The sequence below is a fragment of the Pristis pectinata genome, chromosome 13, assembly GCF_009764475.1.
Source record: "Pristis pectinata isolate sPriPec2 chromosome 13, sPriPec2.1.pri, whole genome shotgun sequence".
NCBI classification, from domain to species: domain Eukaryota; kingdom Metazoa; phylum Chordata; class Chondrichthyes; order Rhinopristiformes; family Pristidae; genus Pristis; species Pristis pectinata.
Genome location: NC_067417.1, coordinates 29071468 through 29096992, shown reverse-complemented (window position 1 = coordinate 29096992; position 25525 = coordinate 29071468). Strand labels below are relative to the sequence as shown.

General features: G+C 36.0%; 1 protein-coding gene across 1 annotated transcript in view; it reads left to right on the top strand.

Moving 5' to 3' along the window:
• The window catches only part of vps35 (VPS35 retromer complex component), a 42152-nt gene extending 16936 nt beyond the window's left edge, over window positions 1-25216 (top strand). Inside the window, exons 6-17 of the mRNA XM_052028405.1 lie at window positions 1830-2043; window positions 4913-4996; window positions 5908-6017; window positions 6635-6731; window positions 9206-9354; window positions 9501-9708; window positions 11154-11309; window positions 12001-12123; window positions 15855-16034; window positions 16335-16574; window positions 20269-20412; window positions 22110-25216. Coding sequence (XP_051884365.1) covers window positions 1830-2043; window positions 4913-4996; window positions 5908-6017; window positions 6635-6731; window positions 9206-9354; window positions 9501-9708; window positions 11154-11309; window positions 12001-12123; window positions 15855-16034; window positions 16335-16574; window positions 20269-20412; window positions 22110-22289 — 1885 coding nt within the window. The 3' untranslated portion in view covers window positions 22290-25216. The remainder of the gene's footprint in view (window positions 1-1829; window positions 2044-4912; window positions 4997-5907; window positions 6018-6634; window positions 6732-9205; window positions 9355-9500; window positions 9709-11153; window positions 11310-12000; window positions 12124-15854; window positions 16035-16334; window positions 16575-20268; window positions 20413-22109) is intronic.
• The last annotated feature ends 309 nt before the right edge of the window (window positions 25217-25525 follow it).

Here is a 25525-nt window from a genome sequence, read left to right as displayed (position 1 = left end):
CTGGTTAGGATTCATCCTAATTGATGAAGGAGGCCTAGAAGGAGATGAGAATCCTGTATCACAATCTTGCACTATTCAAATTGGAGTGATGCTGGAGGACTGGACTATTGCAAATGCAGTTCCAATTCAGAGGCAAATTTGATAACTATGGCAGCTTGTGTAATGTTGCTGTTGTGATAAACTACTCAGACAGATTTGTTAGAAGCCAGAGTTTTTATTATAAGTAAGCCCAGCTGCTGAACCCAATTGCCATTTTGAAGTAGAAAGGGTTAGTGAAGAGATACTTGTATAGATTTTCAAAAATTCCTTAATGCTCATTAAATTTATAGCAATAACAGATGTTCAGAAAATGGAAGATGATACTGAAGAGGTAGTGATAACTTTGACATTGGCAGAGCAATGAGAGAGACATGCACTGGCATGAGCTGTATCTATACTGTGCACAACGTAACTGAAAACTTGTATACTTAAATTAAAAACATAAGATAGGAGTAGGAGTAAATCATCTAGCACTTTCAGCCAGCTCTACCATAAAATGATCTTTTACCTTGGTGCCAATTTTCTATCTATCTCATGGTACCCTGAATATTAAGAAAATAGTTGATGTTGATGACTCTCCACAGTCCTCCTGGGCATAAGTCCAAAGATTGTTCATCTTCTACGTGAAGAAATTTCCTTTCAGTCATAAATGCCTACCACTTATTCTGAGACTGACGTGTGGTTCTTGCCTTCTCAGCCAGGGAAATGTCCTACATGCATCCAGCCCTTTTGACCCCATAAAAAAAATTTGTAGGTTTCGGTGAGTTCTCTGCTCTATTCTTAAACTCCAGAGAATATAGAGCTAGACTACTCAATCCCTCCTCACATGGCAAACACACATCCATCTCTGGAGCCAATTGAGTGAATCTTTGTTGCACTTTCTTTATTGTAAGTGTATCTTTTTTAGTACGGAAACTAAAAATAGAGCACAGCCCAAGTCTCAAAGCCCTATACAAGTTGTCGTAAAAAATCCTTGGTCTCATATTCAAATCCTGTCATAACCAAGACCAACATACCTTTTGCCTATTTTAGTTGCTTGTTGCAAATGCACTGGCTTTCAGTGACTTGTGCATTAATATACCTAAGTCTCTTTAAACATCAGCATTTACTCAATCTCTTGCCATTTTAAAAAAAATGCTCTGCTATTCTATTTTGTGCATCAAAATGGATTACCTTTTCCAGATTATATTTCCATCTACCATATGCTCATTCAGCTTGTCTTCTCGCCTCGAAGCCTTTTTTACATTGTTCTCAATCTCAGCTTGTTTAGTATCATTGGCAAAATTGAAATTATCTTCCTTTTTTAAATCATTGACATAGATTGTTAAAAGTTGGGGCACCTTTCCTTGTGCTACTCCACCAGTCACACCCTGCGACCCTGAAAGATCCCTTCATTTCTACTGTCTTCTGTCTGATTAACCAATTCTTAATCTGTATTAATAAATTACCTCCAATTCCTAGTCTTATACCATTGTGGACAAATCTTCTCAACTATGTGGGACTTTATCAAAAACCTTCCTAAAATCCAAATGCAAACTTCCATCGGATCCCCTTATCCATTCTACTGAATTCATAAACTGATCTTTGATAATCATTGCAGATTATTACAAAGTATAAAATGCACTTTTTGTTTATCTGGAATTTGAAATGGTTAAATCCTTAAATTCATTGTGAAAATTAATAGCTTTCAGGCAAAAACTAAGATTTTATCATTTCACAGGTGATCCAAAAGTTAATCAAGTATCTAATTACATTACAGCTTTCAACCCCCTTATGCTTTTGAATTTCAGAGAAGTTGTAACTGGAGACATCAATGATTCTATGGACTTTGTGCTACTGAACTTTGCAGAAATGAACAAACTCTGGGTGCGAATGCAGCACCAGGGTCACAGCAGAGACCGTGAAAAACGTGAACGTGAGCGTCAAGAACTAAGAATTCTTGTTGGTACAAATCTAGTCCGACTTAGTCAGCTGGAAGGGGTTAATGTGGAGCGGTACAAACAGGTATGAATTCTGCCTCAGTATCTAAATGCAGTTAACTTTCTCTTGTTATCTGCTGTGGTGTCCAAGAAGTATAATATTACCAAGACTGCACCGTTTATTAATAAAACTTGAATCTAAGTGCTGATGTACAGGTTGTTACCTGGAATGGAATTTTCAATCAGTAAAAACCTATGTAGCTTCCCAGTAAATGAAAATCAAAAAAACCTGAAAATGCTGGTAATCTGAAAGACCAGTTGAAATGGCTTAATAGCAGTAGTGCCATTAGGTTATTTCAATTCATTCTATCATAGATGTTCCCTTTGATCTTCAAATCCACCCCCAACTTTCTCTCCTACTGGAGACTAACACTCAGTTCTCACGAAAGGTCACAGACCTGAAATGTTGACAGTTTCTCTTTCCACAGATACTGCCTTACCTGCTGAGTTTTTCCAGTACTTTTTTGGTCATATCACTTCCCCAGCTGCCTTATGCACCTCAGAGTTGGATTTGAGCAGCATGCTCAGCCAGAAGTGCAGAGCAGATGATCTATCTCTGCTTCCTTCTGAGATCCCCACCATCACAGAAGCCAGTTTTCAGCCAAAGAAGCTGATAAGTGCTGGATACAGCAAAAGGTTGTGGGTCTAGACAGTATCCCAGCTATAGTACGGAAGTTCAGAGCTGTTCTGGTACAGGTATGTCCCATTTACGAAAAGCAGCATAAATCTAATCTGGTTAATTGCCACCCAATCTGAGAACTCTCAATCATCAGCAAAATGATGGGAGATGTCAGTGATAGTGCTGACATGTGTACTTGCTCACTATTAACCTGCTACTGATGTCTGGTTTGGGATTTGCCAGGATCACTTGACTCTAAAGCCCATCACAGCCTTTGTTTAAACATGGACCAAAGTGCCAAATTCCGGAGGTGAGAGCTACTGCCTTTTGATATCAAGACGATAACTTTGATCTGATTCTTAACCAGTGTAACATCAAGCAGCTCTAGTTAAAGCCTGAATGTTGGAGTTGTATCTGGAACAAGGGAAAATGGTTGTGGTTAATGGAAGTCAAACATCCCGTCCCTAGGACATTGCTGCAGGAGTTCCTCTTGGAAGTGTCCTAGTCCCAAGCACTTTCAGCTGTTTCAGTATAAGGTCAGAAGTCGGGATGTTCACTGATTGCAGAATGTTCAATGCCATGACAACTCTGCAGAAAATGTAGTACAAGCCAGCTTGCAGAAAGGCCTAAATAACACTTGGGCATGGACTGATATGTGGCAGGTGGTAATAATAAAAAAAAAAGTACCAGGCAGTGGCAGTCTCCAACAAGAGACGCATAGCCTTGATATTCAATGGTATTACTGTTTGCTGAGTCCACTGCCATCAACATCCTGTGGGTCACCATTGATCAGGAACTCAGATGGACCAACCATACAAATACCATGGTTACCAGAGCAGATTAGAGGCTAGGTATTCTGTGGCAAATGACTCTCCTGATTTCCCCAAACCTTTTCTTCATCATCATGGGTTAAGTCAGGAACTTTCCCTGATAGAAGTATATAAAATTGAGAGGCATGGATAGGGTAGTTGGTCAGTCTTTTTCCCAGGATGGAAATATCAAATACTAGAGGTAAGAGGAGGAATGTTTGTAGGAGTTTTAAGAGTGGTAGGTGCCTGGAAGACACTGCCAGGGGAAGTATGAAACATAAATGATAGCATTGTTTAAGAGGCATTTGGACAGGCACAGGAACAGAAAGATATAGACCATGTGCAGGGAGGTGGGATTCAATTGGCATCATGGCCCACACAGACATTGTGGACTAAAGAGCCTGCTTGATTTTTATGAAGTACTCACCATTTGCCTGGATGAATGCAGCTCAAACAACCCAAGAAGCTTACTACCCCTCAGCAAAAAGGAGTTCACTTGATTTGTACCACATGCACTGCCCTAAACATTAATTCTACCACCATTGGCACACAGTGGTTACATGCACTTAGCATCACTGACTGCAGGTTTCTCTTCAAGTTGCACACCATCCTGAGTTGAAAATATATTGCCATACTTATTGTTGCTGGGTCCAAGTCGTGGATTTCCCTCCCGACAGCATTGTGGAAATACTCTCACCAAATGGATTGCAGCAAGGAGACTTGGCATCACCTATCAAGGGTAATGAAGGATGAACAATAAATGTCAGCCTTGTCAGATCCTGCAAAATTATTTTTTTTTAATGTCTGATACCAGGTAAAGATTATCCATGGATTTGCATGTTCCAGAACTTTTGAGGAATGTGTTTCTCATGAATATACTGTCTTTCTTAAAAAAAAGTGTTGTTGCAATCATATTGGTTTTACTTCTGGATTCTGAATATACTTCATGTTGTGTACTGTTTAAATGCAGAAAGCACTTTGAGAAATGTTAATAGAATACATTTGAACTCAATAGCTGATGAAGGCTTGGAATTTGAATCCTACTTGGAGATGTTATAAAAGGAAATGATTTACCAAGACAGTTGCAATTTGTTTTTGAAAAATTTAAATTTTTATATGGTTGCTTACCACATCTCTAAAGCACTCTGCAGTGCTTTATGTAGCATGGATCACTTTGAAGTTCAGTCACCTCAATAGGCAGTGATGTAGCCATTTTGCTATCCATGAGATTCTAGAAGTACATGTATTAAATGTCTTTATTTTTGATAGTAAAGATTGAGTGAGGAATATTATTCCAGCAATGGAACTAAAACCAAATCTGACCTGTCAGATCAGGTGGATTGTGTTTCTGTTTAAAGTTTCCTCTGCCTTTGGCCACATTGGATTTTGGAATATCAGGCTATGTTATAATTTTAAACACATGTTTCAACTGACCTACATATCTACTTTTCATTTACTTTCTCTAGATTGTATTAACTGGAATATTAGAGCAAGTTGTAAACTGCAGAGATGGTTTGGCTCAGGAGTATCTGATGGAATGTATTATTCAGGTAGAGTTTTATTCTTGTGATTTTTTTCAATTGTGTTGAACTTTGTTTAGTAAAGGTTTAGGAAACTGTTATTTTAAAGTGCCTCAATTTCTGCATGTTTCAAGTTTACAGATGTGCTGAAAGATAATAGCAGACAGCAGAGTTGTGTAGGTTGTAATTTAAAAGGTGGAATATTGTCTTGCTCCTTAATACAACACTTTACTCGTGTAGTTTGTGTTAGTCACTGGCTTGGGAGTAAGTGCAACTAACAGGCAGAAGTAGAAAAGAATTCTGAAAATCTAATAATGGACATTTATTAAAAGACGGATTGACTGCCTCCACAACAATGTACAAATTAAAAAGGAAGTACTGGAAGCTATAATTCATAGCAAGAAATTAAATGTAGGAATAATTGAAATATGGCTCTGTAAAGACCTACAGTGCCAGTTAAATACTATAGGTTGTATCAGAAAAGCATCACGAAGGTAAAAAAGAATCTGGCAGTTGAAGAGGAAGTGACCAGTGGAAGGTTACAGTTATAATTCAGGTTGATTGGAATAAAAGGCAAGAAAGGACTGATCAAAATAATGTTGCCCATCCCCCATCTAACAGTAGGAACAGGATCTCAGATGAGCACCTCTTTTAAATATGCAAAGTGGCATGCCACTGAATTGCAGTTATTTGTCTTGAGATGCTGGTTCTGCTGTAGGGATTAGGCTGTGTTTTTTTTTTCACGTCTAATCTAAGGCATCCTCTGAACTATACAAGTCTCCCAGTCCTTTTGAATAACGATCAATTTCTCAGCAATACTACCACGATATCTTATGTTATTGAAATAACTTCTAACGAATCTTCACAGTTAACATTGTATGCATTTTATGAAGTGCAACTCTTTTTTTGAATGCTTAAGTAATTAGATTTTTTTTAAATAGGTATTCCCTGATGAGTTTCATTTGCAGACATTGAATCCATTCCTTCGTTCTTGTGCAGAGCTCCACCAAAGTGTTAATGTTAAAAACATAATCATTGCATTAATTGACAGGTAAGTCTGCTTGAGTAAATTGGATCCCAGTATGTTTCTTTGAATTAGAATTTCATTAAAAAAAATACTAGCTTTGTACATTTCAGGACAATATTTATTCAGTCAAACTTGGTTTAAAAGCTAGGTTATCTAGTCATTTTTGCATTGCTGTTTGAGGGAACTTGTTTGTGAAATTGGCATCTGTTTCCTGCATGTCTCCTCTTGCTAAACTATCTCGAATCAACACATTTCAGATACAAGTTCCACTTCAAAGGTAGTCACATAAATCTAGGCTGATAGAATATGCAATATTGAGAGAGTGCTGCATTGTCAGATGGGTTGGCTTTGGTGGCTGTAAAAGATACCATAACCCACTTGAGGAGCAGGAGAGTTACTCGTGCTATCCTGGTTAACGTATATCCTCTAATATCACCAGAAATATCTTTTAATTTTTACTGCAGTGCTATTCGTAGGAACTTTCTATAAGCAAATTGGCTTTTGCAATTCCAAGATTATAGTGAGTATACTTCAAAAGCAATGTTGACTATAAATTCTTTTGCAATATCTTGAAGTTATGAAAAATGTAACTCCAAACTTTCTTTTGCTTATAATTTTTAATGTTGTCTTGCAATTTTTAGGTTGGCTTTGTTTGCACATCGTGAAGATGGTCCTGGAATCCCTGCTGATATAAAGTTGTTTGACATATTTTCTCAGCAAGTAGCTACGGTGATCCAGGTAAGGCTGCAGAGTTACCTGGACTTACATTTTTTATTAGAAGAGCTGTTCTTAGTCTTAGGATCCTTATTTAGATACATCACTTATTCATGATTTGTAATTTGGTCATTTTATATACTTGATAATAACTAAACAAATATTGCTAATTGGACAAAACCTTGCCATTTTTGGCCAGGTGTGTGTGTGTGTGTGTGTGTGTGTGTGTGTGCGCACTTCTCTGTTTAATAAATTGATGTACTACTGGAATGTGAAAGTCATTTCAACCAAAATTTCTGTAATGCTTTTTAAGGATAGACAAGTTGCTTTAGCTGCAACCAAATAGCAATAAATACTTCTGCATCGCTACTTGTAGTAGCAGTCCATCCAACTGCCTGGAATTGGCTGGATAGTCCCCTGTACCCTTCAACACGTGTTTTGCCCACTGAAAATTCACCATGATAACCATGCAGTGAAGGAAACTGGTAATCTGGGCCCTGCAAAAATAGGGCAACCAACAGGGTGTCTCCTTGCCCAGTTAAATGTAAAGATTGGAAAATAAACAGGAGGACAGATGAAGCAAGTGAAAAGGTGGGTGAATTCAGTGCCAACTTGTGTATAGAATGAGAAATGGAATGACATTGGATTAAGAAAGACACTGGTGGGAAAAAAAAGAGAAAATGTAGAAATTACAATTTGCTATTTTAAAAATCATCTTCATTATTTTTGTTTCCAGAAAGGTCAGTTCATCAGTAAGATTTATCATATCATTAAAATGTACTTGCATTGGTAATGATAAGAGTTTTTTGTGGCAAGTTTAATGGGCAATTAATTGGCAGAAAAAGTAGTTCTTAAATGAAGCTTAACGGTGGTATGCCGTTTCCACAAGCATCAGAACTCAAGGGAACATCTTAAGGATGTTCACATTTAGACATTCATCTGCTGCACATATGTGGCTACCATGCCATTTACCAATTAAATAACTGAACATAATTAGCCTTTTTGTTTAATGACAGAAAATTATGGCATCTTAAATATTTGGAATTCATACTAAGTTGCAAGTAAGAATTTGGATCTTTCAGAGAAGTATGTGGAACAATTACTAGCAATAACTAAAAAGCAATTATTTCTGAAAATTTAAGCAGAAAGCAAGTCATTGGGCTCTGACATGTTCATTTTCAGATGGTGATCTCAAAATGATTTCTTTTCCCTATTATGTTCAGAAGAAATGTGATGTAGATTGAAAATTAGGCAGAAAACAAATTGTAATTATTTGGTTGTTCTGACTGAAGGGCTGAAAATGATTTACCCTAATAATTAGTTTGAGTCTGTGTTTTGACTTGGCTTTGAGTAGGCGAATCCAGACTGAAAAGCTGCTCATGCAAAAGTAAGAAATTTGTCAGGGAGACTGTAAAAGACTTGAGATGTAGGATAATATAATGGCGATTACTATATGAGAAGGAAAACTAACATGAATATTTGCTTTGGGCATTGAAGGATATAAGTGAACAGAAACTAGAATCCAAATATTACTGAAAATGAAAGCAAATAGGAAAATAGGACCTTGCTGAGGTCGGTAGAATTTGTGGTGCAAAAGTAGTATTAAATTTATACATAACACTAGTAATTTACCTTGAAAGAAATGTACATTGTTTAGGGCACCTATTACATAAAGAAGTAGTTCAGTGTAGATTCATCCCAGAATTAAACTTTAGTTACAGACTGAAACTTGAGATTCTGGAACTATTTCCTCTGAAGCAGGGAAGGCTAAGAAATTTCATGGAGATAGAGTAAATATTATTACTTTTGATTTGGGTAGTCAGTGATGAGTTGTCACAAACTTATCTACACTGATTAGGAATTTTCTTTGTTTCATTTTGTTTTATCAAATTTATTCAAACAATCTCTTTGCCTCTCCCTTTTCTAGTTCTGTAATTCTAACCCTCATTCCCTCTGAGGATATTTCGAGTCTTCTGTTCTTCCAGCACTTTTTGTTGTCTACTCTATTTTGTCTTGCCAATGGCAGATGTGCTTCTGGATTCCAAGCACAAATCTGTCCCTAAATCTCTGCTACTGTCTCATTTAAAACCTACCTCTAATCTGTCCATTGGATTGATGTTAATTTTTGTATGCTTTCTTGTCGAGTGTATTGACATGTTTGTGCTTTGTGTAAGTTGTTAAGGGATGGATAACTTTCCCTTTGGCTCCCAACTGCAAGCAGCCCCATTGCATCATGAATGAGAAAATTAGATATTTATTTGAAGTAGCAAAAGCTACAAAGATGGAAAGATTTGTTTTGAAATGCACTACGAAAGAGCTGCTGCAGAATTTGCATACATGGTCAATGTTTGTGCTGTAAAGATTAACATTTTACTTGGACAATAGAAGTAACTGCTATCAGATTCCATATTGATCTTACTGTGACATTCTTCAGTTTATTAAGTAAAGTAGTCTTCAGATTTGGAACAAAGAGTGAATACTGTGACTTTCTTTTTTAGTCAAGACAGGATATGCCATCTGAAGATGTGGTATCATTACAAGTGTCTCTTATCAACTTGGCCATGAAGTGTTATCCTGAACGGGTGGACTATGTTGATAAGGTTCTTGAAACTACTGTGGAGATTTTCAACAAACTTAATCTTGAACAGTATGTATTTTTATGTGCTTGAATCATAATGATTGTGTTGCATTACTGTCAGAAACAATCTTCCTTTAAACAGAATATTAGATTTTGAAAGCCATAAAAATGAATGAATTGTTAAATTTTCCATTTCTTTTTCCCTCTGCAAATAGTATTGCTACTAGCAGTGCAGTTTCTAAAGAGTTAACACGGCTTCTAAAGATTCCCATCGACACCTACAACAATATACTTACGGTCCTGAAGTTGAAACACTTCCATCCTTTGTTTGAATACTTTGACTATGAATCACGCAAAAATATGAGCTGTTACATACTGAGCAATGCTCTTGAGTACAATACAGAAATAGTTGGTCAGGAACAGGTAAGATCATTTCATGTATTTATTATATTATAAGAGGAAAATCTTAATTTGTATAATTAAAATGATAACAAAAGGAAGAAATTTAAAAGGTTACCAATTTGAAATGCATCCTGCGCAAAGTATTGAATTTTTTGTATGCTTTGTACGAGTTTAAACATTTGGTATTGTCTTTGGTCAATTTCTGAAATTAGTGTTTTGCTGAGTAGGATATTTTGACGGTAAGGTTAAGTGATAAAACTGTACTCGGGAACACTTCAGGCTGCCTATCTTTTTTTTGGAATCTTGAAATTCATGTTGGCATATCAGTCACTTGAAAGAAAGAAACAACTTTTTTGGCATTGGTATGAAAACTAGTGTACACCATTTACTTTGTGTATTGTTTTTTGGATTGAGCATGGGGGTGGTACAAGTTGGAATGAAGCAACTTGTACATCAGTGTGACTTGTGCACTGGTGTACTCATTTAGTAAATTAGATTTGGCGGAATTCAACACTTATTCATATTTTACAAATTGCTTCAAATTTAGTGATGCATTTTGCAGTGCATTTTTAATGGAATAAACAGTTTCAAGCTTGAATTAATGTTTTTTTTTCATTATACAGGTCCAGTAGAGAGATGAGACTTGCATGTACTATGTATTAGACAGAGTTAGGGATTTACTTTCCTTTTGCTTTTTTCTGTAACCTCCAGTACTTGACTAGAATCTCAGTTGTTACAATTTGCTCATGATTTTTACCAACTAAAATTGTATCTATATTGAGTGATTTCGTGCTAATTTCCAAAGTGCAGAAGAATGCCTGCTACTGTAGTGAAAATGATTTAACTCTGAGGAGAGAATGGGTTGTTTTAGCTTTAATTTTGAGGCTGAAGGAAAAGTTGGGCAGAATTGATCAGTTGCTTATTTTTTACTAAATTGGGGGAAAGTGTTAAACTACTAATTTCATATAAAACCTATTTTTTTTTCTATGGATTAAGTAGGGGAAGATCTGGGAAGATCTGACAAACAAAACACAAAATGGCCTTTGAAATGGTGCCATAATATGGCAACATGGTTTTTTTTGTGATATTGATCTTCAAAATACCTGCAGTATCCTACAAACTTAATGTAAATAAATGAGTCTTATTTGTTAATTAATTCCCAGCCAAATATAGATGTGTTCTTTTAGAGATTAAATAGAAAAATATCAGCCTATCAGTTTTTTCATGAATGTTGAATATTGGGGATGCTGGAAATTAGAAATGAAAATAAAATACTGGAAATAAACAGCCACCATGCAACATCTATGGAAAGAAAAACCATGCTCACATTTTGTTGATGACTTTCATCAACTTAATGATCCGTTCTGAGAATTTTCTGTATTGAGTTAACTTTGCATAATGATTATGGTATAAAGCCAGTGAGGAACTTCATATGCTGCTTTCATGAATGTTTTCTCTGTAAATAGGTGGATGCCATACTGAACCTGGTATCGACATTGATTCAAGATCAGCCTGATCAGCCAGCAGAAGATCCTGACCTGGAAGATTTTGCTGAAGAACAAAGCCTTGTTGGTAGATTCATCCATTTATTTCAATCTGAGGATCCTGACCAGCAGTACCTGGTATGTTAACTTACTAATTTCAATATGTTCTTTTGTTGAAAAAGAATTAGTGGGCTGATGCTAAGTTATACCTGGTTTATTTGTAGGAAGCTTCATATTCTTCCTAGTTTTTGTTTTCTTAAAGAATTGTCTTTGACTTGTATGGCCTTTGTGTGTTCTGAATTTTAATACTCTTGATTATTTATGAGTTGGGATGCAAGGTTTTAAAAATCCTTCTCGGTACTTGACTAGAAGGTGGCAAAGGAAGTCACATAGTCCAAAGGAATGATCAACAACTAACCTGATGTCAATGACCAGAAGATGCTCTTTTCCACTCCCAAGTTCATCATGTTTGCAGCTCATTAATTCCAACCTGAACTTCCTAGAGCAGTGGTTGCTCAGGATTTCTTTAGCTTCCCACATGTATAGTTACGATAAAAACTTTCACATTAACTTGATTTACCTGTTTAGATGTTATAATTTGGGGGGGGGGGGGGGGGGTGGAGGGAGAGGGGGTGCAGGGGGAAGGTTGGATGCTGGGAATTCTACTTGATCACTATATGAGCCTCTATACAAAGATTTAAGTTAATTCTCTATTCCCAGAATTATCAGCATATCCAAATATCAGATAATGTACTATAGGATTTAAGAATCTGTTTACATCTTTGCTTAAATATATTTTGTACTAATATTTAACTTGATCTTCAATTAGATTTTAAACAGTGCCAGAAAACACTTTGGTGCTGGTGGAAATCAACGCATTCGTTTTACTTTACCACCATTGGTTTTTGCTGCTTATCAGCTGGCATTCTGCTATAAAGAGAATTCAAAAGTGGTAAGGTGCAGTCTTTTAATGTATATAAAAACTTGCTTTGAATGAACAAAGAAATTGAATGTAGTTTGGTGTGCTGTCTTAATTATTGTAATTTTTTTTCCAAAGCTGTTGGTCCAGGTGTTTATCATAAAGGGCAGATCTTATCTCAGTTTATTTTTAAGCCTATTTAATTCCAGGACAGAATTCTAAGTGTCAGTGTATATAAGTGGCGTGGCAGTTAGTGTAACGCTATTACAGTGCCAGCGATCGGGGTTTGATTCCCGTTGCTTTCTGTAAGGAGTTTGTATGTTCTCCCCATGACTGTGTGGGTTTCCTCTGGGTGCTCTGGTTTCCTCCCACATTCCAAAGATGAATGGGTTAGTAGGTTAACAAGGGTATAATTGGGCCGGAAGGGCCTGATACCGTGCTGTATAAATAAGTTTTTTTAAAAAAAGGATAATTTGGAGTTGTAGTCTCAATTTGCAGGAGGTAGAAAGTAAGTTTTGTCAGACAGTGAGGAGGGCTGTAAAAGACTAAGTGGATTGAATAGACAAGGTCAATTTAATACTAATAAGGAAAATACAATTTGGAGCACACACTTAAAGACACTTCAGCATCTAGTGTCAATCAATTTGGCCTACCCTGCTAGACAAGCACATTCTTTATTGTGTAAGGAGGCCATGTCTGCACATGATAGTCAATGTTTTTATCCACAATGCTATATAACTGTAGCAAGAGTTCACGACACTTTCATTGTAATCTCTTGCAGTAGAGGCTAACATACTGGTCACCTTCCTCAATGATTTCTGGACTTGCATGTTAACTTTGTAATTTGCATACTAGAGTACATGATTACTTATAAATTCTAATATTTACCAGTGTTCCGTTCTCATTTTGCTTATCCACTTTATTAATTGGTTTATCATTGTCGCACGTACCAGGATACAGTGAAAAACTTTGTTTTGCATGCCATCCATATGGATTATTTCAAAACATTAAGTACAAAGGGAAAAGCAATAACAAAATGCAGAATGTAGTGTTACAGTTACAGAGAAAGTGCAGTAGACAATAAAGTGCAAGGGCTATGATGAGGTCGAGTTAATCTTTATCATACAAGAGGTTCATTCAAAAGTCTCATAACAGTGGGATGGAAGCTATCCTTGAGCCTGGTGGTGTGTGTTTTCAAGCCTTTATCTTCTGCTTGATGGAAGGGGGAGAAGAGATAATGTCTGGGGTGGGAGGGGTCTTTGATTTTGTTGGCTGTTTTCCCAAGGTAGTGGAAATTGGTAGAGAATAGAAAATGTCACACTACTGACAATCATTTAACTGGTCCACATCAATTTTCAGCTGCCACTTCCCTTTTGCTGCCTCCTTTCTACTTGTATTTCTACAATCATCATACTTGGATATATAGTTTTTTTTTCATCTAAGTCACAGATTGAGTCATAGATTGCTTGGATTTCAGCTAGTTAGAATGATCCTTGTGATATTTCTTATACCCAGCCATTCTGAAAATGGCCTGTTTATTCCTGCTTTCGTTTGTTAATCAATATGCTGCTGTATTACCCAAATTTTATAAGCCCTGAGCTTGTGCAAGATGATTTCTAAATCTGAGTTCTCCTTTTAAGTAAGGGAGAGAGAGGGTTTGGAAAGAAAGCAGGGCAGGTGGATTCACTTTAGAAAGACCTGATACAGACAATCTGCCTAATGGCTGTCTCCTGTCCTGTATCTGCATTGATTGTTTGACAGTTTTACTCATTTGAATAATTGTTTGCTTTGCATCTTCAGTTTCTCTTTTTGCTTTGCCATGTATGCTGGCTACCCTCCTTGATCATGATAAAGGTCAGATTAACTAGAGGAATAATTTACAAAAATTGAAATAGTAATTCAAATACCAGTTCAACAGAAAAAATATGTATTTTGTCTCCTCATGCTTTGTGTTTGGATTTATTGCCTTTTCTACACTGCATCTTCATTTAATGGTGTTAACAGTGATTAAGTACTGGTATAATTTTAAGGAAGAATATGTTATTTAACAGTGCTTAGTTGTTAGCAGTACATTTTGCAGGTGAAAAGTGAAGCCACATGAACTGGGAGTTGATCAAGTTAATGTGTGCTTATTTTTAAGAATTTGTATTTTAACTGGATGAATGCAAGTTTTCTGAGGGTTATGAACTATTCAAGTGGGATCAAGAAATGACTTGTATGCTTAGTGATAGCTGTGCGTATGTGCTGGCTTTTAATATACTTAGGTTTACATGCACTGGGTTGTGATCAAGTGTTCCTGAGATCATAAGGAAACAAGTGCTGCAAGTGCAGCCTACTTTAACAGAATATCTGCACTGAATTTACCAGCATAATTTTAAATAGAGTAGTGATTGTACTTAATTGACCAGTTCACTGATGTTAACAGTTACTTTACAGCAGTTAACATTGATGTGGTATACTTGGACTTTGGTAAGATACCACACAGATTAAAGAAAGTTAGAGTATGTGTTATTGGGGATATTATATTGTCATGGGTTGATGATCGGATAATAAAGAGAAAACAGAAGGAATACTTTTGGGCGAGAAGCCATAACTGGTGAATGACGGTGGGATCAGTGCCAGAGCTCCAGCTATTCACAATCTCTTATCTGTGACTTAGGTGAAGAGATCAAATGTAATATATTCAAGTTTGCTTGTGATACAAAGCTAGGTGGCAGTGTGGACTGTGGAAAAGAATGGAGTGACTTCAGGGGGAGAGACACTCGCAAAATGGGCAAGGCAGATGGAATATATTCCATAAAATTGAGGTTGTCCAATTTGGGGGAGAAAAATGAAAAGCAGAATATTTTAAAATAGTGAGATTGAATGATGTTGGTTTTAGAGAGACCTGGGGTCCTTGTACATGAATTACTAATAGTTGGTTTGCAGGTTCAGCAAATGATCAAGAAAACGAACAGTATATCAGTCTTTATTGCAAGAAGATTTCACTAGAAGAAGGATATATTTGTTGCAATTATGTAGAATATGTGAAATATTATGTACAGGTCTGGTCTCCTTGCCAGCCTCCTTACCATCTATAAACTACTTGTGCACCACAGTTAGCTCAGTTCTATATTGGCTTGCCATCCCTCAACATATTGTATTTGAAATCCTACTGTATACCCTGTTATTGAATGTTCTCCACTATACACCCCATTCTGAGATTGTGTAATGCACCAAATTGCCAACACTTCCCCATATAAATTGGGCAACTTTTTGGCAGTGATTTTAACAGTGAATGTCTTGCTGTCTGGAATTTCATTGAACATTCTTTATAAACTTCATCTACTTTAAGCTTGTGTACTAATTTCTGCTTCTGTATTTGTATCTTGTTTGTCCTTGAAGCTTACTGCATGAAGATTGTTTAACATGCAGAGTGATATCTTGAGGAATTTAGGTCACTGCACGGGGTAGTAAAAGTTTTAACCTGTCATGGTGCTTGAGCCTTTTAGTGGCATACAAAAGCATCAGTCATGCAATGTTAATGTTTTGACAATAGCACATGAAATGCTCAAAAGTACTGAATTTCAATTATTTTGGCCAGTTAATGTATAATTGCATGTGTTTTTAAACCTAATAGCATTATAAGTTGGGTGTTTCCATAATTATAACCAGAATAAAAAATACACTGCTAACACCATTCATAAAATGATTGGTTCTAAATTTTGAATACAAGGCATAATTCCTCAAATAACTGAAACTTGTTTTTCAATGACCTTTGCCAGGATGAAAAATGGGAAAAGAAGTGCCAGAAGATATTTTCTTTTGCCCATCAGACCATCAGTGCCCTGATCAAAGCAGAGCTTGCAGAATTACCCCTTCGCCTATTTCTGCAGGGAGCACTTGCAGCTGGGGATATTGGATTTGAGAATCATGAAACTGTAGCTTATGAGTTTATGTCACAGGTAAGAATTAGCAGTTGTTCATGTATGTTACAAATTTTAAGAGAATAAAAATAAACTAAGGGATAAGGGCTGAGATTTGGAGGTGGCCATTTTAAAGTAAAATGACTATTTGCTGGGTTTTTTCCCCTGCAGGTCTATTATTTATTTCCAACAAAATAAGATTCTTGGTATGATTTGTTATTGAGGTGCAGTAGTTTGCAACACTGTTAATGTGTAAGTTTATGATAAGCCTTGCATTCTGATAAAAAGATAAGGTAGTTTCATAACTATTTATACTTTTTAATTATTGTACTTCTTTAGGCATTCTCTTTGTATGAAGATGAAATCAGTGATTCCAAGGCACAACTGGCAGCGATCACATTAATAATTGGAACATTCGAACGAATGAAGTGTTTTAGTGAAGAGAACCATGAGCCTTTGAGGACACAATGTGCACTGGCTGCTTCAAAGTTGCTTAAAAAGCCAGATCAGTGTCGTGCTGTCAGCATCTGCGCTCATTTATTTTGGTCTGGACGAAACACGGATAAGAATGGCGAAGAGGTAGTAATATAAGTGTAATATTACACTTGTTTGACATTTTAAATTTTACTGGTTATCCATTAAACTTAGTTTGGATGTTGTGTTCATAGTTAAGTTTTATTAATGTAGGTTCACAGCTTGTTGCACAAATATTTATATATAAATGTATGGAATTTTATTGGATGCCCTATGTAAGAAATTGTTCAAATAGAACAAGGACATTTTAATTTGAACATTAAAACAGGAATAGCAATGGATTCATCAAGCCTGCTCTAGTGACATAAAATCACCGATTTTTGATTTCTACTTTCCTCTCTCTCACCACTACCACTAATTCTCTTAGAATTAAAGACAGATCTACCTCTGCTGAATATGCTTAAATGAAAGTGTTCCATATTCCTTTTGGTAAAGAATTCCAAAGGATTCAAACCCTCTAGACTTATTTCCTGATCTGAGATTCTCCTGCTTTAGTTAGTATGTCCAGCCATGTAAGGCAAGTCTTTCAGCACCTAGCCTCTCATCGTCCCTGAAAATCAAAAACACTGCAGATGCTGGAAAACTGAAATAAAATAGAAAATGCTGGAAATACTTAGCAAGTCAGGCCACATCTGTGGGAAGAGAGGGTTAATATATCAGGACAAAGACTCTTCAGTACAGTAGAACTACTTCAGGTTAAGTATTGCTGGAGAGAAGTGGCAGTCTTCAACCTGAAACATTTGGCCCTGCTTCTCTTCCCACAGATGCAGCCCGACATGCATTTGTATTTCCAGCATTTTCTGTTTCCATCTCTCAATGCCCCTTGTGTTTTTGATCAGATGTCTTCTTATTCTACTGATTTCAAGAAAATGCAAGTTGCTTCTGTTTGATCTTCGGTTAACTTTTTATTATATGTGTAAACCTTAGACTAATCGCAATGGCTTGAATATTCTTCCTTGCATGGAGCAGCTTTAACTGCCCACAGTCTCCAGCTGTTGTCTCACCAATGGCTTGTGCATTAGAACAAAACTTGCTTGCTCTTGTTCTCCAATCCCTTTGTAGTAAAGGCTATCATACTGTTTACTAATTGCTTTCATACTGGTTTTATTTCATTTACTAGGAATACCAAATCCTTTTGTATATCAAAATTAACTAGCTATTTTTGTTTAAATTGCTTATCTTAACCTTCCTACAATGGTGAATAATATTTATTATGTTTCATATGCCACCTATTTGCACATTCAATTAACCTATACCCCTTTACAGACTCTGAATTTCCTCTTTGCAGGTGACTTTCCTACATAGTTTTATATTGTTAGTCTGTCCCTTTGGAGTTGTATAGTTTGTAAATACCAGAGGCCTCAACATTGATCCTTTAGCACCTGACCAATCCATCAATTTATTCCTTTGATTTGCACTTATGGAAGTTTCCTTTCTTTGTTAATATTACCTCTAATCCAGGAGCTCTTGTGTAGTGACCCTTCATAAAACATTTAATTGAATACATCTTGAAATAGAAATATTGTGCTTCCTGTGAATTTTTTTTGGTTGCTTTCCTACAAATTCTGTGATTCTGTCCTACAAATTGTATTTTTTTTAAAAAAATTGCTCTCATATAATGTTGCAATTACTTTAATAAATGGATTTCAGCATCTATTGATTTAATATCAAGCTTGCTGACTATAGTTCCATAATTTCTTCCTCCTTTCTTGAATTATGATCTTTTAACTTCATTAGCTTCCAATTTACTGGTATAATCTCTATCCAGGAAACTTCGGAAGATCACATGAATGCATTCACAACCTTGGCATTTATTTTTGTTAAAAAGGGTAGGATGTAGATCCAGGGGGTTTGTTAGCTCTTGAATGCCATTAATTTCTCTACTATAACTATTTCAAGACTCATTCCCATTAGACCTTAACATTTCTAGATTTTTTTTACATCAATTTTCACAGTGGAAGAAATTAAAGTATTGGCTGCTTTGCTTACTCTGAATTATAATTTCTCTCTGCTATTATCTTTTCAAATCCTTGTTATAAGTATTATTTCTATTTTATCAATATTTTGGTCATACTTCTCAAGCTCTTCAATTGTTCACACTTTCCACCCTGTCAATGTTGTAAGATTTGTTATAATACGATCGATCTTTTTGATTAGCTCTGGTTTGATCACTTTTCAAGTGTATTTATTCCTTAAAATGTTTGTTCAGTTACAAAATATTTCAAGTGTTTGCCATAATCTTTCAAGTTAATTTCTCAAACTGCATTTGCCATTTTTAATTGGTTTATGGGATATCAGATGATGCCAGTATTTATTGTGTCTTCCTAATTGCCCCTGGACTGAGGAAGCAGTCAAGACTTGATAATATTAGTTGTTCTGTAGTTGCACACATGCCAGAATAAGTGTTACAGGTCTTCTTTCCTGAAGAGCATTAGTGAATCAGATGGGTCTTTACAACAACCCCAGTGGTTTCATGATTACCAGTACTGAGACCACTTTTTTAAATATGTTCCTCTGCTGCCATAATGGATTCAAACTCATGTCCCTGGATCAGTGGTCGAGAGCTCTGGCTACTAATCCAGCAATTCATCCTCCTACAATGCAAATTGGCTTTGAAGTCTGTCACCGGACTTGAGCACATTCTCAAACTCGGTGGAAAAATTCTAAGATTAATTTCTTGAAGATCCATTGCACAAATACTAAAAGTATTTCTAATTAACCCTGTTGCATCATACAAGACAAGATCTCTATTTGTTTTATTGTCTGGTACAAGAATTAAATGCTCAAATCCTTTTTTTTGTTTTTAAAATGTTTATGTAACAATTTGGGTTTGAATTACATTTGGTTCAAGGGAAAAACTTTGCATAAGTTGTATTCTTCACCATCTTAATTATTGTCCAAGTATGTCTAAATCTGTCAGAAGAATTTGGAACAAAAACCTGGATTGCAGTCTTCCAGAGACGCAGGAGACTGCAGATGCCGGAACCTGGAGCAACACAGTGCTGGAGGAACTCAGCAGGTCAAGCAGCATCTGTGGAGGGAAATGGACAGTCCAGATGAAGGGTCTTGGCCTGAAAGGTCGACTGTCCAATTCCCTCCGTAGACACTGACCTGTTGAGTTCCTCCAGTGTTTTGTGGGTTCCACTCTTCTGAAAACTGGCATTTTGAATCCTGTTCAACCTGCATTCAGCAATATCTAGGCAGTGCCATTACAGGCTGTGCAAGTATTCTGAAATGCATGTAGTTTAACATGGTAAAGCTGAAAACAAATAGTAGCAAAGAATGCAGAAAATCTCTACAAAGATGCTGGAGGGCTTGAATTATAAGGAGAGGCTGGATAGGCTAGGACTTTTTTTTTCCTGGAGTGTAGGAGGTTGAGGGGTGACCCTGTAGAGGTATTTAAAGTCATGAAATGTATAGATAAGGTGGATGGTCAGTCTTTCTCTAAAACTAGAGTGCATAGATTTAAGATGAGAGGGGAAAGATTTAAAAGGGACTTGAATGGCAACATTTTCACGTGGGGGTGGTGGTTATATGGAAATAGGAAATAGACTATATCAAAAGAGGAAATAAGAAAAGTACTTCTGCATTGAAGTTTGCCTCATAATGATCAGTTGACATTTAAGTAGTTTTGGATAACTCAAGAGCTTATAGTGTAACATTTGTAGTATACATGTTAATACTATGAGCTAAAGCTGAAATATTACATTGTTTTATTCTTCCATTTCCCCTCTTCAAGATCCATGATGGCAAGAGAGTAATGGAGTGCCTTAAGAAGGCTTTGAAGATAGCTAATCAGTGCATGGATCCATCATTACAAGTACAGCTATTCACTGAAATCCTTAATCGATATATATATTTTTATGAGAAAGAAAATGAGGCGGTAAGCTTAATTATTTTATCTAAATTTCTACTTGTCTAATTTTAATGCTACTTTGCACAAAAAAGATTCTGACAAGTCTTCTGAATCGCTGCTGTGGTGAGTTACACTAACTTGGGTGCAACCTATGCTTATTATAGTTCTGCTCAGTTGATCTAACACATCTTATTGAGTGTTACATTTGTTGAAATAAATTAAGTGACTGGAAGTTTGGGAACTGGTTCATCAATGTCTAGAAGAAGAATGGGGGTTGATGATTTGTGTAAAACTGAAGGAAAATCGGATAAACCACTTGAAATAGAAGTGAAAGCAAGCAATAAAGGTCACATGGGTAACTTCTAATGCAATGAATCTGGTGATATAGTTGCTCTATTTTTAATGTATATTATATATAGACAGTCTCAATTTTGCAAATGCACTAATTCTACACATCAAAAGTCTAAAGATTTGAGAATGCACAAATCCCAAAGGTGGTACTTGGATAAGCATGGTGGCAATGCCATTGGGTAGGAGGAGATGAGAAGTGATCAGAGGATAGGATAGTGGTTTTCGAGAAGGCTCTTTTAAAGGTGAGGTACAGACATACAGGGACATTTCCAAAAGCTGGAACTGAGGGAGCTGAAGACTCTGAATTTCAGTGGTGCCTGACATCACAGGAGTAGTGTGATTTAAGATGCAATGAGAGTCTGGAAAAGAAAATTGTAAAGATGGTGAGGTAATGTCATACAATGGATTGTGTGTTGTGCCAATTTTGTAGAATGCATTGGGAAGTGTGTTTGAGTTGGTGTGAGGCAGGAAAAGTGGTGGTATTTTAAACAAGCCAAGGATTATTGAAGTTGGGCCATCAGAAAAGAATTGGAACAATTCAGTAACAGTTTCAGTAAAGTTTCAAAAGCAAAATAAGACAGATGCTGGAAATCTGAAACAAAAACAATGTTGGAGATATTCGACATGTCGGAGAACATCTTTAGGGCGAAACAGAGTCAATGTTTTAGGTTGATGACCTGGTTTAGATTGTCATAAGCCATTGATCTGATATGTTAACTCTGTCTTTTCACAGATGCTGCTTGACCTGCAGAGTATTTCATGTACTTTTTCATATTGGTAGTGTTATAGAGGTAGATGAGTAGTCTATGGGGGTTGAAGATTAGCTAGATTAAGGGACCACCAAGATGGCAGTTGGTCTAGTTGAGGTTAAGTGGGCAGATGTGGGTATGGTTTAGTGCAAGAAAGAGATTGTATTCGACCAACTGGGTGTTGAGCTTTGGCAGCAAGAAGGGAATTCGCAGGAGTGAATAGTTGATATTTGTACAGGTCCTCCCATGGTTACGCATATCTGACTTGTGGGCACCTGTACACAAGCAGGAGCATTTGGGAGACCAGCGGGAGGATTTGCCAGCTGCAGGCATCTTCTGCTAGTGGGAACTGGGTTCACAGCAACATCTGAATGGTTGAGTTAAGCACCCTGGTTTAACTACACTTTGGGTGGCCTATGTGTTTATTTAATTATATTGCTGGGTGGTTGCACTTCCGACTTGCAAACTGTTCAGGTTACAAACAGTTTTCTGGAACAGAACCCTGTCATTAACCTGGGGAGGATTTGTGCTTGATGCTTCTCAATGGTTAGACTTCTAAAATCTATACTGTTTACTAACAAACATTATTAAAGTTGACTTTTTCCAACAAACTTTTTATTGCAGGTGACAATTCAAGTCTTAAATCAGCTTATTCAAAAAATAAGAGAAGATCTTCCGAACTTAGAATCCAGTGAAGAAACTGAGCAAATTAACAAACACTTTCACAACACACTGGAGCACCTGCGTCTGCGGAGAGAATCACCTGAAGCTGATGGACCAATTTATGAAGGTCTTGTGTTGTAACTTAGCATCACATAAAATTATAGATTCCAGAAAACAAATTAAAATCTTTATCACACCTCTTCCTTCTCTGTCGTAGATGGTAATGGAATGTGCCTTTTAGACATGCCAAGACAATAGGATTGCCATTGAATTGTATCATATTATTTTCTATCTATTGACCAGTACTTTCAAGGAAGACATTCCTTTAAATTTAGCCAGTGAAACTAAAAATATTACAAGATGTGATTGAAGGACATTTTATCTTTCATAGCATGATTAACTCGCATCCATTTCAACTTGAGCAAAGATTAATCACGATGACTAAATTGATCTTTTAAAAAAATTTTATTACAATTTAGTTGAATTCCTGAACATTGCTTAAGAATCTGTTTAAACTTCTGCAGTGGTTCACTAAGTTTTGCCACTTTATTTAAAAGCCATTGCTTTATTTACATGGAATATCTACATGTGCAAAATGTTTTCTCATGATTTCAGGTTATTAAATATCTTATTGGATGGAAGAGTAAATGTTTGTGAAGGAATTAAGTATGAATTAGATCATATGGATGTGGTTAATGGGTCCAGTCACCTCTGGAAAGTGTAAAATTGTAACTATCTTTTACAAAATGCAAAAATTTCAGCTGTATGAATTGAAAACCAAGGAATTACATTGTATTTATGAGTATTACAAGCAAGTTTCTTGAGTTAATTAGTAATTAATCCTTCATAATATATTGATGTTGCTGTTTTCTTTAGAAACAAAGTTTATAATCACACCACACTAAACTAGACTGATATTTGTTGCTCTTCCATGGGCATAATCTTTTAACACAATTGTTACAACATTTTCCTACTTTACAATATATTGTAATATGCAGAACAATTTAGCCAATTGAGATTTGGTGTACTGGAACTAGGATAAAATTCTTAAATGTATCATTAAATGAACTAAAACAGGTTGTATTTTGTGTTCCATTTTGTAAATGCAACTAAGTACTTTCACATTGTAATGAAAACCTAAGTATTGGACAAGTAGACAAGCTTTCCACATTGAAATTTTCAGTCCAGTTCATTGTACCACATTTTTTTATTCATCTCCTTTGCAGCATTTAAAACAAAACAATCATAATCTGGAAATGGAGAGTCCCAGAGTTCAGCATGTTTATCCAATGAATAATTTCACCATATAGACTAGGAAAGTTTTCTAGATGGTCATTTTTTCCTCTTAACTGGAATGCAAGTCTAGTTCTGCTTTTAACTATGGTTCCCTTGACTAGGAAAAAATGTTGGGCAAGTTTTCAGCTTCAGTTTGCGGTTCATAAACTCTGCTGGGAGTACAAAAATTTGGACTTTGAGAAAAGATTATTTGATTGCAATGCCTCAAGTTGCATATCCCTCTAAACATTCATTATCTATGGCCATTGGTGCTCTTTGGATCACAGTTTATTCAGGAGCAGATTGCATTGAAAAAGTTGACAGTGATGCAGGGAGGGGAAATGGTGATTTGTTTTGTTTTAAATATTTATTCAAACTTTATTGAAACCAGTAAAGTTTTATGTCACGTAGTCATTACATAAAGTTTGTAACCTGGATGGTGCTGACTTTTTGACATAACATTGAATGGACTTGAGTACCAATAGTTTCCATTTTTGCTTCTAGAACACTAGCGGACAAGAGAATCCAACAATCAAATTTTGCAATAGCCATGTGAATTTTGTCCTTTTATTGATCTCAAGGACTGAATGTAAAAACAGTAAAGATATGTAAGAGTTCTATCTGCCTCAGTGATTGAATTATGCCACAGGAAGCATCAAACTGATCAAATTATACAAAACCCAAATGCAATTCTTTTGATGTTCTATGCCAGCAGATAGTAAGATTCTGCTTCTGGTTACTTTGATCAAAGGTAGGCAGTTATTTTGTATATGGTGGTGCCTAATTTCATGTAAATTTGTTTTTATAGGCATCTTTCTTTATGGAAATTCATAACTGCCAATTGTTTCTGCTTGCCCTCATGGTTTATCACCTAAATAGATAAGGGGATCTGCTTAGTAATTAGGACATATAGCAAGCTGCACACCACTCTTTAAATGAAAATGTAAAAGGAAAGCAAAATTTACCCCACTGAATGTGCTAGATGTTTTTTCTAGAAATAATAAATTAGTTTACACAATGTAGATAAGAAATGTGTTTCAGCATTTTGCATCTTTAAGAAACTACAGATAAAGCGCCTCAAATTGAACAAAAAATCATCTATAAAGATTGGAAGCTGAGTACTGAAACCAGGGTAATTTACATGTTTGAACTTCTAAAGAACAACTTCTTTAAAGCTTTCCAATTGTCTGTCTAAGTCTACAAATGGCACATGTTTTTTTTTTAGTATTTGCCTTGTAATATACAGCAGTTAAGCAGGTGACCTAGGGTGAAAGATTTCATGCATTTTAAGGGTAGGGTTTGTCTTGATTAGCAGGATGAGAATTACTCCATGAATTGCACTGCTTTTGGTGAGTTCATGACCTAATTTGTGTTTTTCTTCCTAAATTTGTTGGTCAGTTTCCTTAATCTTTGTTGAAACTATTGCATTGTCTATTTTAGATATTGATATTGCTTCTTCCCTAGAATGCTTACTCTTTATATTCTGCTAAAGGTATAGTTGTAGTGTTGAATTCTATAGTAGTTATAAGACTCTATTCTAAAATTAGGCACATTGTATACTTCACAAAATCTTGAGCTGCTAAATTGATTAAAAAGGTTGTGTTCCCTGTATTCGGATGTATTTGTATACATGTATCCTTGCAACTGAGCATGTATTCATTTCCCACTTGAGAAATGAAATATACTTTTGGAAATCACTGTAACATACTTGTAAGCTTTATAATTCCTTTGTAAATTAACTGAAGTATTATGGTCAATGTATTCAACAAAACCTATTAAAATGCTTGACCGAGTGCTGGGTGTGTACTTTGTTTTTAAAGCATAAAATATAGACTGAGTACAGTTTATAATCTTGCTAACAGGGATATTTCTAAGATTTTGGCAGATTACAGTTGAGGAATTAAGTTGCAAGAAATGTAAAGGGTGTAATTGGCATTTTGTGATAAGAGCCAGCTTCTAATAAAAGTACTTCTGGAATGTACTGTTTAAAAGTTTGTTGGGTATCAACTGGCAGGACATTGATGCTGAAATAGTAGAAATGTTACAACAAGACAGACACAACATGGTTATAATCTGCTGTTTTAGCTGAAATGTTGAGACTG